This window comes from Macaca nemestrina, chromosome 7 (assembly GCF_043159975.1).
Source record: "Macaca nemestrina isolate mMacNem1 chromosome 7, mMacNem.hap1, whole genome shotgun sequence".
Taxonomy (NCBI): domain Eukaryota; kingdom Metazoa; phylum Chordata; class Mammalia; order Primates; family Cercopithecidae; genus Macaca; species Macaca nemestrina.
Window position 1 is genome coordinate 108,634,757 of NC_092131.1, and position 17,008 is coordinate 108,651,764.

Sequence of the window (17,008 nt, forward strand, 5' to 3'; positions counted from 1 at the left end):
TTCAAGTGATTCTCCCACCTCAGCCTTCTGAGTGGCTGAGATTATAGGCATGTGCCACCACATACAGCTGATTTTTTTTTTTTTTTTTTTTTTTGAGATGGAATTTCATTCTTGTTGCCCAGACTGGAGTGCAATGGCGTGATCCCGGCTCACCTCAACCTTCATCTCCCGGGTTCAAGCGATTCTCCTGCCTCAGCCTCCTGAGTAGCTGGGATTACAGGCATGCGCCACTACGCCCAGCTAATTTTGTGTTTTTAGTAGATGGGGTTTCTCCATATTGGCCAGGCTGGTCTCTAACCCCTCACCTCATGTGATATGCCACTTTAGCCTCCCAAACTGTTGGGATTACAGGCGGGAGCCACTACACCCGGCCTTGCTCTTAAACAACAGTTTAGGGAGAGAGAAAATTCTAGATTTTTATTGCGCCACCACACCTGGCTAATTTTTGTATTTTTAGTAGAGACAGGGTTTCACCATGTTGGCCAGGCTGGTCTCGAACACCTGACCTCAGGTGATCCACCTGCCTCAGCCTCCCAAAGTGCTGTGATTATAGGCATGATCTGTAATCCTGTGCCTAGCTGATTTCTTTTTAGCACTTTGACGCCGTTCCTTCATTGTCCCTGGCATCTGCTGTTGCAGAAGAGAAATCTGCTGTCAGTCTTATTGTTGCTCTGGATGTTTTTTGCCCCGTGATAGTTTTAGGATTGTTTATTCTTGAGATTTTGCTGTGTCTGGGTGTGAGTTAATATTCATCTTGCATGGTACTTGAGTGTACTTCCAAACTGTAGACTCCTAACTTCCTTCAATTACAGAAGAGAAAAGAGCCATTTTACTCGTAAATATTGATGCTCCTGTATTCTGTTCTTTTTTCTGGAGTGCCTGTTGGATATATCTTGGAATCTCTCACTTATCCTTCATATCGATTAACTGATATTTCATTAAAAAAACTCTTCGTCTCTGTTTATGTTCTTTGAGTAAATTCCTTAATATTTTCCAGCTTGCCAGTTCTTTCCTGATTGTGCCCAGGCAGGAGTTTGTCCCATCTATTGGGTTTTTCATTTTTATGACTATATAATACTTTTTTTTTTTTTTTTTTTGAGACGGAGTCTCGCTCTGCCACCCAGGCTGGAGTGCAGTGACGCGATCTCGGCTCACTGCAAGCTCGGCCTCCCGGGTTCACGCCATTCTCCTGCCTCAGCCTCCCAGGTAGCTGGGACTACAGGCGCCCGCCACTATGCCCGGCTAATTTTTTGTATTTTTAGTGGAGACGGGGTTTCACTGTGTTAGCCAGGATGGTCTCGATCTCCTGACCTCATGATCTGCCCACCTCGGCCTCTCAAAGTGCTGGGATTACAGGTGCGAGCCACCGTGCCCAGCTACATAATACTTTTTGTTTCTAATGTTTTATGTCTATCTTTAAAATTTCTGTCCTTTTGTATAATTGCTTGCTCTTCATTAATAGAAGTTATTCCTTTATCATTTTAATAATATCCTAAACACACATTAAAAAGTCTTTATTACATTGTTTCATAAAATCGTTTTCACTAGAAGTGAATTCATGTTATGTTACGTTATGTTATGTTATATTATGTTATGTGATTTTGTTGGCTCTCTTTCTTGGTGTTATATTTTATTCATGTGCCTTAGAATTTAGATCTAGGATGAATTTTAATTTTAACCTCTTTTGTGCTCACTTCTGTCTAGTGATTGTGGCTTCTTCCACCCAGCTTTCCAAGGCCCCAGTACAAAACTGTGGTTTCCGTTCTGTGATGATACTGAGGATATCTGGATCCAGTCACAGAGCTGGAGTGGGGAGGAGGTGTGACTTGACTTATTCTTTGTCCTTCAGTCTCCTTGGGCCTGCAGATTGCCACATGTGGTAGCATCAGACAGAGATTTACATCTGAATTTTTTTTTCCAGCCTCATTTGCTTTTCCATCCCCAGCTGTAAGCAGAACTTGAACCCAGACTCTGGTCTCATGGAGCACTATTTTAGATCGATTTGTGTTCAGCAGGAACCAGACTGCTGGCTGTCATAGCCTGTGTGCAGGCAAGAAGCCCAGCAGGCCTGAGGCCTCAACCTTGTTCATCATGTTGTGTTTCTGTTCATTTTCAGGTTCACAAAAATGTTTATTCTGGTTTTGAGCATTGCTTATCTTTCTGGTTTTCTTTTTTTGATATTTAATCTATCCTTGCTACATATTGAAGGCATAAGGAGTACATATTTTGATATTTAATCTATCCTTGATTTGTATTCAGAGCATAGGGAGTGCATCAGAGTTGAATTTGAATAGTCGTCTTACCAGAAATAGAAGCTTGAGTATTTAGATTTAGCTTCCCGCACCTAAAGGAAATAACCCTGTAACCCTGGAATGAGGCCAGGTGCCCTGTAGGAATCACGTCTCTTTTTTATCTTTCTATCCCAAGTACCAGTCATGTCCCTGCACATAGTAGATGCTCAACAAACAATATTTGTTCCTTGACTGACCTCTGAAATATAATTGAGTGGCCTAAACAGCTAATGCTATGTGTGTATTTATACTTAATGTATCAAAACAGCTAAACATCACTGGAAAATTCAGGAAAAGCAGAAACGAATGATGACTCTTACCTGTGACTCCTGTTGAAAATGATCCCATATGTTGTCTTTTCAAACAAGATATATTCATGTCACTAGTTTCTGTTCTTGAAAGTAGAAACACTACTCCTTCTATTAGACATTTTGGTTTCTGAAAATAGAACAAGTAAAACCTGAATGAGTGAGAACTGGTTCGGATTAAAGAGATTTCGGGTCTAACTCTCCAAGCCAAAGGGATTTTCAAATAGTTATTTTAAAACGTGGATCTACGTGTGGGCTTCTGTGGTTTCAATAGTCATAGGAAATGGCAGGCCTCTGTATCATTTGGCTTTTGCTATATAACCCACCATCCCAAAACACAGTGACTTAAGACAAAAAAAAAGTCCATTTAGTTTATGATTCTGTGGGTCAGCAATTTGGGCTGGGAGCACTGGGTGGGTGCATGTGCTGGTGTGGCTGATCGCTGCTGGGTTCAGTCACCTGTTGCCGGTCAGCTGCCAGGTGAGCTGAGGGCATGATGGTCCGAGGTTGCTCAGGTGGGATGGCTGATCTCTGATCCACATTATCTTTCATTCTCCAACAAGGCAGCCCAGACTTAGGTGGAAGTAGTTACAGTGGACCTCACAGAGTGAGCAGAAGTATCTGTAGAGCCTCTTTGTGAGTACTGATTGGGACTTTATAGCTATACAGTGTGGTTTACACTCTTCTATTGGCCAAAGCAAGTCAAAGGGTGGAAAAATAGACTTCTTAATGGGAGGAGGTGCAAAGCCTGTGACCACCTTTGCAATCTACCATGGCAACAAAACGTGGAGGTGCCACTCCTCACCCCAGGAGAGATTGTGTAACTTTCCTTAGATTCTCAGGCTATTACCTCCAAAGTTGAGAACCAATATGTTGGATGATTTCACTACTGAATAACAACAACAAAAATGTTTAGGAGAGTTAACTGCTGATGGATACATCTGTTACGACACTGCTTGGTGTGTGGAAATGAAATTCTTGATTTTTTCTATTGGAAGTTATGCCTTGTATCAAGGCATTAGGATAATTCTCTCTGACTTCTGTACTCAATCTGAAAAGTAAGGATTCTTGTCCAGTGTACCAGATAACTTCTATTATGTAGCAAACCACCCCAATTCAGTGGTTTAAAGCAATACCGTTTATTGGACTCCTGTTCCCATGCCTCAGCAGATGGGGCTGATCTTGACTGGGGTCTCTTACGTTACTGCAGTCACCTGCAGGTCAGCTGAGTGGCTCTGATTCTGAGGGTGGACTGGTTGTACCTTGGGGGGTGTCTGGGCCACTTGTTTCTCTCCATTCAGTTAATTTACCTGGGCTTGTTTACAGGGTAGCAACAGTGTTTCTAGAGAGTGAGTGGAAGCACACAGGATCTTTTCCTGCCTAGCTAGGCTTGTTTCTGTGGGGTCAAAACAAGTTACAAGCCCAGCCCAGGTTTACTAGGTGGGGAGATAGACTCCAACTCTAGCTGGGAGAAACTGTAAAGACGCAGGACAGGGAGGATGGAGAACCCTGGCCAATTTTGTAGTCTTCTCTAGCTATTGTCTTCAAGAAATTCCTTCTCACACTTCGAATTTAAGTAAAATACTGTCTCCACTTATATTGTTCCTATTAAATAGTAATACCGCATGTGTGTAATAGTAGTAGTAACTACATTTGCATTTAAAACAACCTGCAATCTTTTCACCATTAATTGATGGCACCTCCCTTACTATGAATTTGAATATTCATATTACTATTTTAAGGGCATAGATTATGTTAATGTATTTTGCTAAAGAAAATGATTGAACGTATTTTTTTCTTCCAATTTGTCTTCCTTTTTCTTTAATCCAACCCTACTGGTGGCAGACTTGCTTTTCTAAAGGGTTTCTCTGTGTTTGATGAAGACTCTTTAGGGATCTCTAACTTGTACCCTTTAGCTTGGCATTTGAGAATCTGTGTGCTCCGGGCGTTGCGTAAGTTTCAGATTTTATTTTCGTCCATTCTCCCTTGTGCGCTAGTTTACACAGTTAAACACAATTTATTGATGTTTTTTGAGCACATTGGCCATACACAAATTGTCCTCAGCTCTTGGGCAACATTTTTGGTTGTTACAAGTGTGTGTGTGTGTGTGTGTGTGTCCATGCTTGCAGTACTGGCCTTTAGCAAGTAGAGACCGAGGATGCTGCTAAACATCTTGCAGTGCACAGGACAACCCCCACAACAGATAATTATCTGCTATAAATATCAATAGAGCCGGGGCTGAGAAAACTTGCCGTATCCATTCCTGCCCCTGGCTCTTTTTTCCATGGTGCCTCATCCCAGAAGGCCTTTTCTTCAATGCTGCCCGATGAAATGTTCCCTGTCCTTGAAATGCCAGCTCAAATGCCACATCTTCTAGGAAACAGATCCTGCATGAACCCACTCCCAGTGCTGTGGGTTCTCAAAGTCCATTCTGTGCATCACTGAAGTGACTACCACTTAGTGCATTTACAATAATTTGTCTCTAGTACTATTATTTTTTAATGGTTCTTATTCTTTCCTTGTTTTTTAGTCGAATGTGTGTTGACTCTTTGGGTGAACTGTGTGTTCCTTGATGACAAGTATCTCTCGTGTCTTTGTCCTACAGCACTTACCATGTGTTTTACACATAGTAGGTGCACAATAAATATCTGTTGACTGCATGAGAAATGTATGTCTTCCTATGCCTTTAGATATGGTTACCCCTTCCAACAATTTTCTTAAAGGACTTAGTTCAAAAAATCCAACAAGTTGAATCCAAGTTTGTTTCTGTTTTTAATAATTTAGGTAAAAAACTGTGACAAGAAATCATTGTACAGTGCAATTATTTATGTTTATTTCTGCAGCTATTTAGTGAAAAAATAAGTGGTGCTGAAGGAACTAAACTAGACGATGAATTTCTTGACATGGAAAGGGTAAGAGAGCATTTTAATTTGTAAATTGATTAGAAACTGACTTTCATTGTGATATGAGATATACTGCTATTGTAAAGGATATTCGAGTGGAAATCTAGGATGTTTAAATATAGGTGTGGATTATGCAGTCTACGAGGCAATGCTTTCCCACGTCCCAGCCCAAATCAGATCCTCCCCCTGTAGCTATATCCAGTTTGCGCAGGTCGAGTAATGAGATCGATGTGGCTAACTGGTACCCTCTAGTGGACAGAAGTCTGAATGTGCAAAAGATGGGCAATCTTGGCAGTTACTGCAAGGCCAAAGTAATTGGTAGTATATATTTTGGAGAATCAAAATGTATTTCTGGGACAAGATTTTTCAAATGCATAATGATTTATTTACCATGTGGAAGACTCGGGTTCTGCTCCCATGTGTTGCAGGAGCTGCATAGCAAACAACTTTTATCCTGGTTCTGCCACTAGAACCAGAGTGTGGGAACTTGGATAAATGAATTCATCTTTTTGAACTGATACAGAGATGATAAGTGTGCCCTGCTTGTCTCAAATGGATTTTGTGAGAATTATGCAAACATTAACATATTTGAAATAACTTACAAAAATATGAAGGGCTTGGGACAGAAATGATTGTAACATGCTCCAAAGAAAAATGGTATCGTCTCTGTCCCTTAACATGTTTCCCAGTCAGCTCATGTGGAGGCAGAACTAGAACCACCAGTATTAACAACATACTGTTTCTTTCCTCATTGTCTGGGCCCTTTAAACATAGCCTTGTTTTAATAATTAGACACCCGCCCCGCCCCCTCTGTCAAAGGAGAGAGGGAGGAAATGACACAAGGCGTCCACCCTCAGGTGTAACATCAAGGCTGCAGACACAGTAGGTAGCAGAGATGTCAGCAGGTACTGGGGGAGGAAGTCCAGCCCCAGGCTGTCCACCGCCCAGGAGAGTATCTCCTCAGGATACCTTGGCTCTGGCCAGCTCATCTTCCAGAGAGTTCTCTGTTCTCTGGATGAGAACTATTGAGTGTCTAGAAATGTTAATGCCTTGAGGGGGAAAAGCTTATTTTGTTTTTGCTTTTGAAAAAAATTAATTTCTGAACCTTTAAACCATGGAAACATGTTCACACCATTGACATACTTTAAATTACTTTAAAAAACTCTTAATATACAAATATGTGATGTATAGCTTTGTTACTAACAAAATGATTTAGTTGAAATGTTAAATTTTAAAGCATTTTTCAAGAGTTTCAGTTTCAGTTAATGGATTGAGATCCTTCTTGCTTACCTGCTTTTACCTCCAAAAACCCCAGTGAGTGACAGAAGAAACATAAAGTCTATTATCTGTTTTATTGCAGCAGTGAAAAGCATGGAAACATAACAGATGACCAGAAGTTTTAAAAACCTTCCAGAAGAGATGCATTAGATGATATTAGACCCACCTAAAAATGATACAGAAATGCCAAAGTAGTGGGAAAAAATATTCTATAATTAATGCTAACAATACAAAAATAGAGGAACAATAGTAAAATCATAATAAAATTTGATGCAAGAAAAGCACTAAATTTAAAAAAGCTTTTTAATTATAAAAAGATACAGTCAATGTAGTCTATCAGGAAGTTATAATGGTTATGAACCATTCTGCACTACATAACATAGCATTTGAATTTGTAAGGTAGAAGCTGTCAGAAATAAATGGAGAGTTGATAAAAATATAAGTAGACTTCACATACCTCTCTCATAAAATAATAGATTAAACTGACAATAATCAATAGGCTCATGGAGGATTTGCATAAAATATGATTAATAACTTTGATTATAAATAAATATAGATATCTGCATTCCCCAAATGGAGAATGTGCATAGTTTTCAAATTCCTTTGGGACAAATACGGTAATCAATTATGTACTAAGTTATAGAAAAAAAAAAAACTCGATAAATTTCCCCAAGTGATACCATAGAACACAAGAAGTATAAGGGAAGGTAGAGCTTCTAAATTCTGGATGTTTGGAAATTTAAAAATATGTAAGAGTAATTCTTAGTTTAAAGAGGAAATGGAAAGTAAAATGACGTTATTTAAGCATGAGTGACAATTCTTTATGTCAAAGCCTGTGATATGTGGCTAAACTGTAAATGTATTTAAAGAAAATAAATGTTGGGAGAAAGTGAATAAATCATGCAATCCAAGAAGCTAGGAAAACAACAGCAAGTTAAATTACTCTAGGTAGAAGGTAGAAATCAATATGGGTAAAAAAAGAGATTAATAAAATAGAAAACAATAATCACAAAAGATCAAAACTACAAAGCCAAGAGCTTTAGAAAAGCTGTAAAGCAACAAACCTCTACCGAGTGTGGCCAAGAGGGAGAAAAAGGAAAAACACAAATAAATTACATAAAGAAGAAGAAAGAGGATATGCCCACTGATAGCATTTTTTAAAGAGAATGCCGTATATAAGTGTCAGAAATGAGAGTTGCTAGCAGCTGTCTTACTCAGGGGCTGGGCCTAAGGGAGTCAGTGGCACAGCCCTTGGGACACCTCATGGGCAGGGTGCCAGCATTAAACAGAAATTCCAGATTTAACTAACCAAGATGCTGCCATACCAGGTTGACCTCACAAAAATAATTTTTACCACTCTGCTTTCCTCTATTTTTCTTAATGGTTTGGCAAGATATTTTCATAGCATTTGGTAGATGTGAACAGACACACACACACACACACACACACACACACACACACAATAGTGTCCTTAGTTATTCTAGGAGGGAGATTTTGTTTGTTTTTAAGCTACATGAGTTTTTGTTGTTTTTTTTTTTTGTTTGTTTGTTTTTAATGCTCATCTTGACTCCACATTAGCCAGCATATTTACTCTTCAATTTGTAAAGGGTTTATTTCTAGTTTTGATGCTTGAGCTGGTGTGGAGGCAGCTCCAGTATGTGCATGTCAGGGCCTACGAGGCCCTTGCAAGTTTTTGGTCATTTGTTTCTTGGGCTTTTTTGTTTCAAAAGATATAAAAAAAGATCTGAAGTAGAAAATGTCCCCATTCTAATTCCTCTCATCATCATCATCATCATCATCTTCTTTCAGAAGTGACTCAGCTTTCTGATGGCTTTTCATGTCCAAAAAGTGTTGTATATATCAAAGGGAACACTATGTTTTAACTAATATCTAATTTGTTACATTATAAATCTAAAATCCTCAGTTTTCTTAAGCTTTAAGCTGAACTTACGAATCTTATTTCCAAATTTAGTAATTTTGCTATAAGATGAGAATCATTATAGTTAATTTTCATTCAAGGTTGCATTAATTAACACATAAGCTTAACAGATTCAATCCTTAAATATTTACCACCAGTTCTATAATTAAGTAAATTCCCTTAGACATTTCAAGCTATAATCACAAAGGCAATGTATAGGACTCCCTCAAACTTCACATAAAATCTATTAACAGCATTTTCCTAAGCCCTTAACATTTCTTGTGACTAATAAGACATAAATATCTAGGTTATCGGATTCTCTTAAACATTTTAACGATCTTGGCAAATAGCTGAACGTACCAAAGAGATCTCAAAGTCACAAAACTTGTTACTAGGCCAAACGCACACGCACATGCCCACTTGCACACACAGCACACACGTATCAGTAATATAGGTTTGACTCCTTTTTTTTTTTTTTTTATCATTTCTATACTGTCTTTTAAAACTTTCCTGGGGCTCCAGATTAATTTATTTAGTCCAAATTAATGTATTTAGCTAAGGGGAACAAATGCGATTTCAGGCAGGATAAGATTGCTTGCTTGCAAACTTGTGACCCTGGCAGGATCATAGTTCTCTAAATTACAAAAATGATCTGTCTTCTATTATAAATCACTCTGCAGCTTGCTTTCTTCCTTTGTATGTACTTTGAATGTCGATCCTCCTTATTTTTTTTCCTTATGATGAAAGAGTATTCCTTTACTTGGATGTTTCATAATGTATCCAATCAGTCTCCTATTGATTTCCATTTTCAATATTACATAAGATGGCCTAACAAACATGTTTTTCCTTCACTGCAATTTGCTGGTGTGTTTCTAAAAGGTTAAATCCTTGGAAGTATAATACCTGGCTCATTAATATGTCCATTAATAAGAACTTCTCCCTTGACCTCCAAAAACATATCATTTTGCATTCCTGTTGTATATGAAATGACCCATTACTCCACACCCATATAATACCTGATATTGAGTATAACTGATTTTAAAAATGCTTTTATCAATCTGGAGAATGTAAAGTATCTCCTTTTTATTTACAGTTCTGAATATTTTTTTCAAATCTTTGTAGGCAGCTTATGTTTTTCCTCTTTACCTTCTTTCTTTTTAAGACATGGAGTCTCGCTCTGTTGCCCAGGCTGGAGTGTAGTGGTGTGATCTCGGCTCACTGAAACCTTCTCCTTCCAGGCTCAAGCGATTCTCCCACCTCAGCCTCCCGAGTAGCTGGGATTACAGGCACCCATCATCATGCCCGGCTAATTTTTGCATTTTTGTAGAGATAGGGTTTCACCATGTTGGCCAGCCAAGTCTTGAACTCCTGACCTCAGGTGATCCACCTGCCTCAGCCTCCCAAAGTACTGGGATTACAGGTGTGTGCCACCATGCCCAGCCTTTTCCTTCTTTCTTGTTTGTTTAAATGGGAGTTTTGAATATTATGGATACTAACCCTTTGTCCTTTGTATATTTTTGTTTGCCACTTTTGGCAAATGTCACATACTGTATCTTTTCGTGTTCAGTTTTTGAGTTTTTAGGGAGTCGGAATTTTGGTCTTTTTATTTATGACATTTGAATTTCAGGTCCTGGTTAGAAGTTTCTTCCCACTCCAGTATTTCAAAATACTGTCCTCTATATGTTAGTCGTTTTATAGTCTGGTTTTTTTAGGTTGATATTTTAAATCATGTATATAGTATGAAGACTCACTTTATCAGTTTGCCAAATTTTAACAAAAAAAAAAAAGAAAAAATTGAAATTATGATGGGATTTGAATGAATTTTGCATGTTAATTTGGGAAGAATGCATATCTTTCCAAAATTGAGTTTTACCATCTAAGAATGTGGTTTTTCAAATAGGTGTTGTGAATTTCTCATAATGGTTATTCTTTGTTATTACATTTTTATTGCTTTTATGAATGAGATATTTTTCTTTACATTTTCTTTTGGCCTATTGATGGTATAAATAAAGCTATTGCAACTTGCATTTTAACTTTATTGTTTATTCCCATATTAGCTCTCTGGTTAACTAAGAACCAGAAAGCCCAGGAATGGTTTTGCAGAAGGAAAGATTCAGTCTTAACCAGAAAGGGTTAACTTTCAGGGAACGTTTGGAGAAAACTTTGATGTTAACATCTGACCTAGCACAAATGAGTATGTTCATTGTATTATAATACTAATGATTATGATTCTTTTATTGTTGATTACTGAGGCAGTTGCTAATATGGATCATTATTGTGGCATCCTTATATAAGTATAGAAATTCAAGTTCACCCAGCAGATAAGGAGAGTTTAGTTCATGTCTAGTGTTAGTTTTGAGAGACTTCCAAGTATATCTGATAATCTAGTGGAGCATAATAACTTTTCCAGATTTTCTAAATATTACCTTAATATTCATTTTAATGTTAAAAGGAAAAGTAAATTAATGTTCTCCAACATCACTGGAAGGAAGTGATGTTCCAAAAATCAGAAAGTGAGAAAATATTGCATCTCCCAAAAATGTTGAAAACGTTCATTTGGATTAAAATCATCATAATGGTGTTAGAAAAATTAAATTAATGAAAATTACTCCTCTGTTCTTTTGTGAATTTATTGAGTTTGTCATTTACTAACTTTTTTAAATTTTGCTTTTAAGAAAATAGATGTTACCAATAAAGCTGTTGCAGAAATTCTTTCAAAAACCACTGAATATCTTCAGCCAAATCCAGGTAAAGTTGAAATATTCTCTTGTTCATTTGCTGTCACAGACCCTAATAATCCATGTTTGCTTGGTGTTTAGTTGACATAATGTAGAAACAATGTCATCTGTGTCCCAATAATGAAATTCAGTTTTTAAAGCTGAGTCTCCAGTGACCAAAGGTAGTTGCATTCAGTCCTATTGATGAGAAACAGAACAGCTATATTTGTGAACTTCAGTTGACGTCATCCGAATGGAATGCTGGTCGTAGCAACAAGGGAGCACTGAGCAAAGGTTTTTTTATGAGTTGCTTCAGAAAGCCACTAAACATTTGGCAAATATTTCCTTACTCCCTTATTTCCTCTTTATTCCTCTTCATAATTTTTTAAAAAAATTCTGCCCTTGTGTACCATATACATAGAGGTATATGTTAATTTGAAAGAGCTTTCTCTTCATGGCTTAAATGCTGGAGAAACAAGATGTAGTGAATACGAAAGACTGCATAAATCCAGTGTCACATCAGCTTCTCCACTGAAGGTCTGGGTTTCTAGGTCCCCAAGCAGCATCTATTGATGAGATTTTCCCAGGTTGTAAATTATAAGAACCAATAGAGGGCGCCCAAGCCTTGAATTCTGTGGATTTCTGAAGCCGCCTTTCCTTTTTAGGAATTTATTATTTGCGTGGAGTTCCTGTGATTCCCTTGACTGTAGGAATCAGCACAAACCTAACCATTTGAAAACTGAGAAAGTAAAAATTTAAGAATATAAATTTTATCAGATGTATCCAGGCAGGTCTAAAGTTCTTTACAATTGTGTTGATAATAGCTTTGAAAACCGTAAAAATGTATCTTCTCCTCCCTGGCCACATGAGTGATTGAAATCAGCCCCACAGATTGCTTTTCCTGATATATCAGTCAACAAATATTTATTAAGTGCTTTCTCTGCACTAGAGGATTTTGGGGTGCTGGAATACACTATGAAATCAAACAAATGTTTCACCCTCAACCAGCTGACTCTTGAATGGGATAAGGAGGTGTTGGCCAACAATGAAAGTGTCCACTGGCTAGAGGTCTCTGGTTATTCCTAGAGAAGAGGCAGCCCTAGCAATCTCTTATCCAGTTTAATGGCTCTCACCCATATACCTGCTGCATCCCACACCCCACTCCAACAGCGGGAAAGATGGGCAGAGAGAGAGAGAAAGAGTGTGTGTGTGGTGTGTGGGAGTGAAGCCTTTGGGCCTGGGGACCTGGAGGATAAATGCTTTGAGGATAAATGTGAGGTTCAAAAGTCCAGCACTGGCCAGGCACAGTGGCTTATGCCAGTAATCCCAACGCTTTGGGAGGCCAAGACATAATGATTGCTTGAAGCCAAGAGTTCAAGACCAGCCTGGACAATGTAGCAAGACTCTATGTCTACAAAACATTTTCAAAATTAGCCAGATGTGGTAATGCGTCTGTAGTCCTATTTATTCAGGAGGCTGAGGCGGGAGGATCGCTTGAGCCCAGGAGTTTGTGGCCGCAGTGAGCCGTGATCATACCACTGCAGTACAGCCTGGGCAACAGTTGTTGTTTCAAAACAACAACAAAAAAGGCTAGCACTGTGAATGTCAGGTGAATGTAAGTGGCATTCACAGCTGGCACTGTGAATATCACTATTCACAGTGCGGTCTATTGCTGGAAATGTGGAATCTTAAGCTCAATCCAGACCGATGGGAATCACTCTACATTTTAACAAGATCCTTGGATTATTTACGTACACATTAAAAATTTGAGAAGCACTGATTTAACATACGTTAAAAATAAGTACAAAATTATTAAAGTAGGAAAAAAAATGTATCTCTTGACTACCTAAAAGTATCTCAAATACCACAAACTAGTATGTGATTCACTCTCTCACGTACAGGATGAAATCTCAAATCCTTAGCTTGGTCACATTTTCATAGTCACATTTTCAATCATAGTCACATTTTCCCATAGCTGTCTCCCACTTTGTCCTGTATTAATATCTTTTTAGGTCAAACAAGCCTTCTCCTTGTCTACTGATTATGCCACAGTATTCCTTCTTCTACACGTTACTGACACTGTTCTCTGTACTATTCTCTGTACTTTCCATCTTTCTTCAGCATATTGCTGCCTTTCCCTTGCTCTGCACCACACGGGACTTTTATTTTCATAATTACGTCCTGTATATTCTGCCTCCCGGTAGCTAGACTTTGAGCTCCTTCAGGGCAAAGGCTGTCTCTGGAGTCCCGGTAATGAGCACAGTGTGTTGTTGCACAGGGCCCAGTGCAACAATGAGTAAATACTCAGTGCCTGAGTCAGAGGAAGGAAAGGAAGGTAAGACGCAGTGATGCCCATCACCTCCCTAGGGAGCAGGGGCTGAGCTGCACCTTGGGACCAGCCACACAAGGCTAGCATTCACTAAGGGTGAGTGGTCTGTCTCCTCCTATGATTCTGCCTCCTAAACAGCAGCATCTGCCTCCCATAATACTGAGAATCATTAGGCTGAATCAGTCCTTGGGAGCACAATGTGTTTGTGTGTGTGTGTGTGTGTGTGTGTGCGCGTGTGTGCGCGCGCATGTGGTGTGTGTTAATGACCGGTTGCTTGTTTGAAATATCCTCCTCGGCAATTCCATTTTTGTTTACATTTAAACAAAAGAAAAAGCATATCAGTGTCACACAGGTGTCAGTGTCTGACTTCACGTGTTAGCAGCTGCAAGCTTTCCAAAGGGTCTCACTCAAGGGGTGGTGCTCACAAAAGCCTGGTCACTATTATTTGAAGTCAGCAATGTGCGCCATCATTTCTTTTTTTTGAGACTAAGTCTCTCTCTTGTCCCCCAGGCTGGAGTGCAATGGGGCGATCTTGGCTCACTGCAACCTCCGCCTCCCGGGTTCAAGTAATTCTCCTGCCTCAGCCTCCCGAGTAGCTAGGATTACAGGCATGTGCCACCATGCCTGGCTAATTTTTTGTATTTTTAGTAGAGATTGAGTTTCTTCATGTTGGTCAGGCTGGTCTTGAACTCCTGACCTCAGGTGATCCGCCCGCCTTGGCCTCCCAAAGTACTGGGATTACAGGTGTGAGCCACTGCGCCCAGCTGATGTGCGCCATCATTTCTGTGGTTCATCGTGGCTGTGGAACAGTGCACTTAGCACCCACCTTTGTAAAGAACCTAGAAAATTACGTGAGAAAATTAAATAGTTTACACACAATTGTTTCAGGCCTCAGGTCTCTGGCATTTTGTTTAAGGTGACCTCAATTTTGGCAGCTGCATTTATTAAATGCTATGTACCTGTCACTCCAACTTGTAACTTTAAAGAATTACAAATGACGATGTTTTTAAGCATACAGAGCTAAGCTAGGAATGCTGAACACTGTGTCAAAGATCCGAGGGCAGGTGAAGGCCACAGGATACCCGCAGACGGAAGGCTTGCTGGGGGACTGTATGCTGAAATACGGGAAGGAGCTTGGGGAAGACTCCACCTTTGGTGAGTTATTCCGAGATCACCTCAGGGAGCTGAGAACTCCTCCAGTATGGTTTTAGGTTATGCACAAACCCTTCAGTTTAACAACCTTTATTATTTTTCCATATTACCAAAGTAATACATGTTAATTGCAAGAGGTTTAGAAAACATAGGTAAGTAAAATAAAGAGAAATGCTAACATCACCCATAATCCCATACTCACTGATAGGCCCAGTTAAACTCTGTTGTGTATCTTCTTTTTTTTTTTTTTTAGGAGCCAAAGTCTATGCCCAGGCTGGAGTGCAGTGGCGCGATCTTGGCTCACTGCAACCTCTGCCTTCCAGGTTCAAACAATTCTCATGCCTCAGCCTCCCAAGTAGCTGGAATTATAGGCTCAAGCCACCATGCCTGGCTAATGTTTTGTATTTTTAATAGAGACAGGATTTCACCATGTTGGCTGGCTGGTTTTGAACTCCTGACCTCAAGCGATCTGCCCACCTCGGCCTCCCAAACTGCTGGGATTACAGGAGTGAGCCACTGCACTCGGCTTGTTGTGTATCTGTTATGCCTTGTTTGTTCTTAAATGTGTTCATATGTACTTTTAAAAACCACACTAAGGCTATAGTACGTATACTCCTCGGTAACACTGACTATATAATGATCCATATCATAAAATAATTAATCTTCCATGATATTGTTTTTAATGGCTACATAATATTTCATGTATCATAGTTTGTTCAGTCAATCCCATTTACTAAATAAATGTTTCTTTATGTAAAAACATTTTACATAGCATTTACAATAACTGTTTTGGTAGGTAAATCTTTGGGGATATCCAAAATTATATTCTTTGACATAATTTAGATAACATTTCTAGTATAAAATTGCTGAGTCAAGGGTATGCTTCTTTCGGCCTGGTGCGGTGGCTCACGCCTGTAATCCCAGCACTTTGGGAGGACGAGGCGGGCAGATCACGAGGTCAGGAGATCAAGACCATCCTGGCTAATATAGTGAAACCCCGTCTCCACTAAAAATACAAAAAAAATTAGCCAGCGTGGTGGCGGGCACCTGTAGTCCCAGCTACTTGGGAGGCTGAGGTAGGAGAATGACGTGAACCTGGGAGATGGAGATTGTAGTGAGCCGAGATCACGCCACTGTACTCCAGCCTGGACGACAAAGTGAGACTCCCTCTCAAAAAAAAAAAAAAAGGCTATGCTTATTTTTCAGGTTTTGAAAGCATAGTCCCAACCTACCTTCAGAAGGGTTACACCCATTTGACACTGTTGCCAGGAGTGAGTGAGGGTGTTTCCCTACACAGTTCCTAACCCTAGAGGTTATCTTTTTAATTTACTTTTAAATGACTGATCATTTGATATGTAGTATACAAAAATGATATCTCATTGCTGTTTTAGCTCCATCTTTTGGATCACGTGTGAGGTGGAATTTTTATTTGTGTTTGTCATTATTTTTGTGAATTGTGTGTCTGTGTCCTTGGCCTGCTTTTGCATTAGGAGGTCCATTTTCCCCCCTCCTGTCTCATGAGCTCTTTAAATGGTCAGGATATTTGCTCATTGGCTGTCTTGTATGTTGATGAAATTTTGTCCCAGGTAAGCATTTACCTTCGGACCTTGTGTATGAAGGTCATTTCAATGGAGAGATATTTTTATTTTTTATTTAGTGAAGCTCTTTAGTCTTCTTATATGGTTTCTAGCTTTTTGGAATCATGTTTAGACAATCTTTTTCATCCCACTCCCTGGCAAATGATATACATATTTATTTATACTTGTTTTTGAATTCTATATTTTCTTTTCTTGCCTTTAAATTTCCAAGCTCCTGCATTTATTGGAGCTACAGTGCAATAGGGTTCTAATTTTGTTTTCTAACAAATAAATAGCTGTTTCAGTACTTTATTGAAAAGTCCAACTTTCTCCTGGTGATTTGAAATGATTCTTTTGTTATAGACTAATTTTTATAAGTTGTTTGTTTATGGTCTTTCTCTTCTGTTTCTTGATCTATATCCTGTTTTGATTCAGTGTCATATTGTTTTAAGTATTAAAGTTTTAAAACATACTTTAATATATTTTACTAAAAATTTATCTAGGTATTGTATTGCAAAAAGTTTACGGACACACT

General features: G+C 39.0%; 1 protein-coding gene across 6 annotated transcripts in view; it reads left to right on the forward strand.

The window, feature by feature from the left end:
* LOC105497466 (SH3 domain containing GRB2 like 3, endophilin A3) overlaps positions 1 to 17,008 on the forward strand; it is a 166,696-nt gene that overhangs the window by 100,730 nt on the left and 48,958 nt on the right. For 4 of the 6 annotated variants that reach the window (XR_011626240.1, XM_011768566.3, XM_011768568.3 and 1 more), the window contains exons 2-4: positions 5,443 to 5,511; positions 11,374 to 11,446; positions 14,756 to 14,899. Coding sequence is in view for 5 of the 6 variants with exons in the window: in XM_011768566.3 (XP_011766868.1) it covers positions 5,443 to 5,511; positions 11,374 to 11,446; positions 14,756 to 14,899 (286 nt within the window). In the remaining variant the exon portion in view is untranslated. Of the gene's footprint in view, positions 1 to 5,442; positions 5,512 to 11,373; positions 11,447 to 14,755; positions 14,900 to 17,008 lie in introns of those variants that run through there. The other 2 variants (XM_011768572.3, XM_071100795.1) reach the window with 2 other exon arrangements.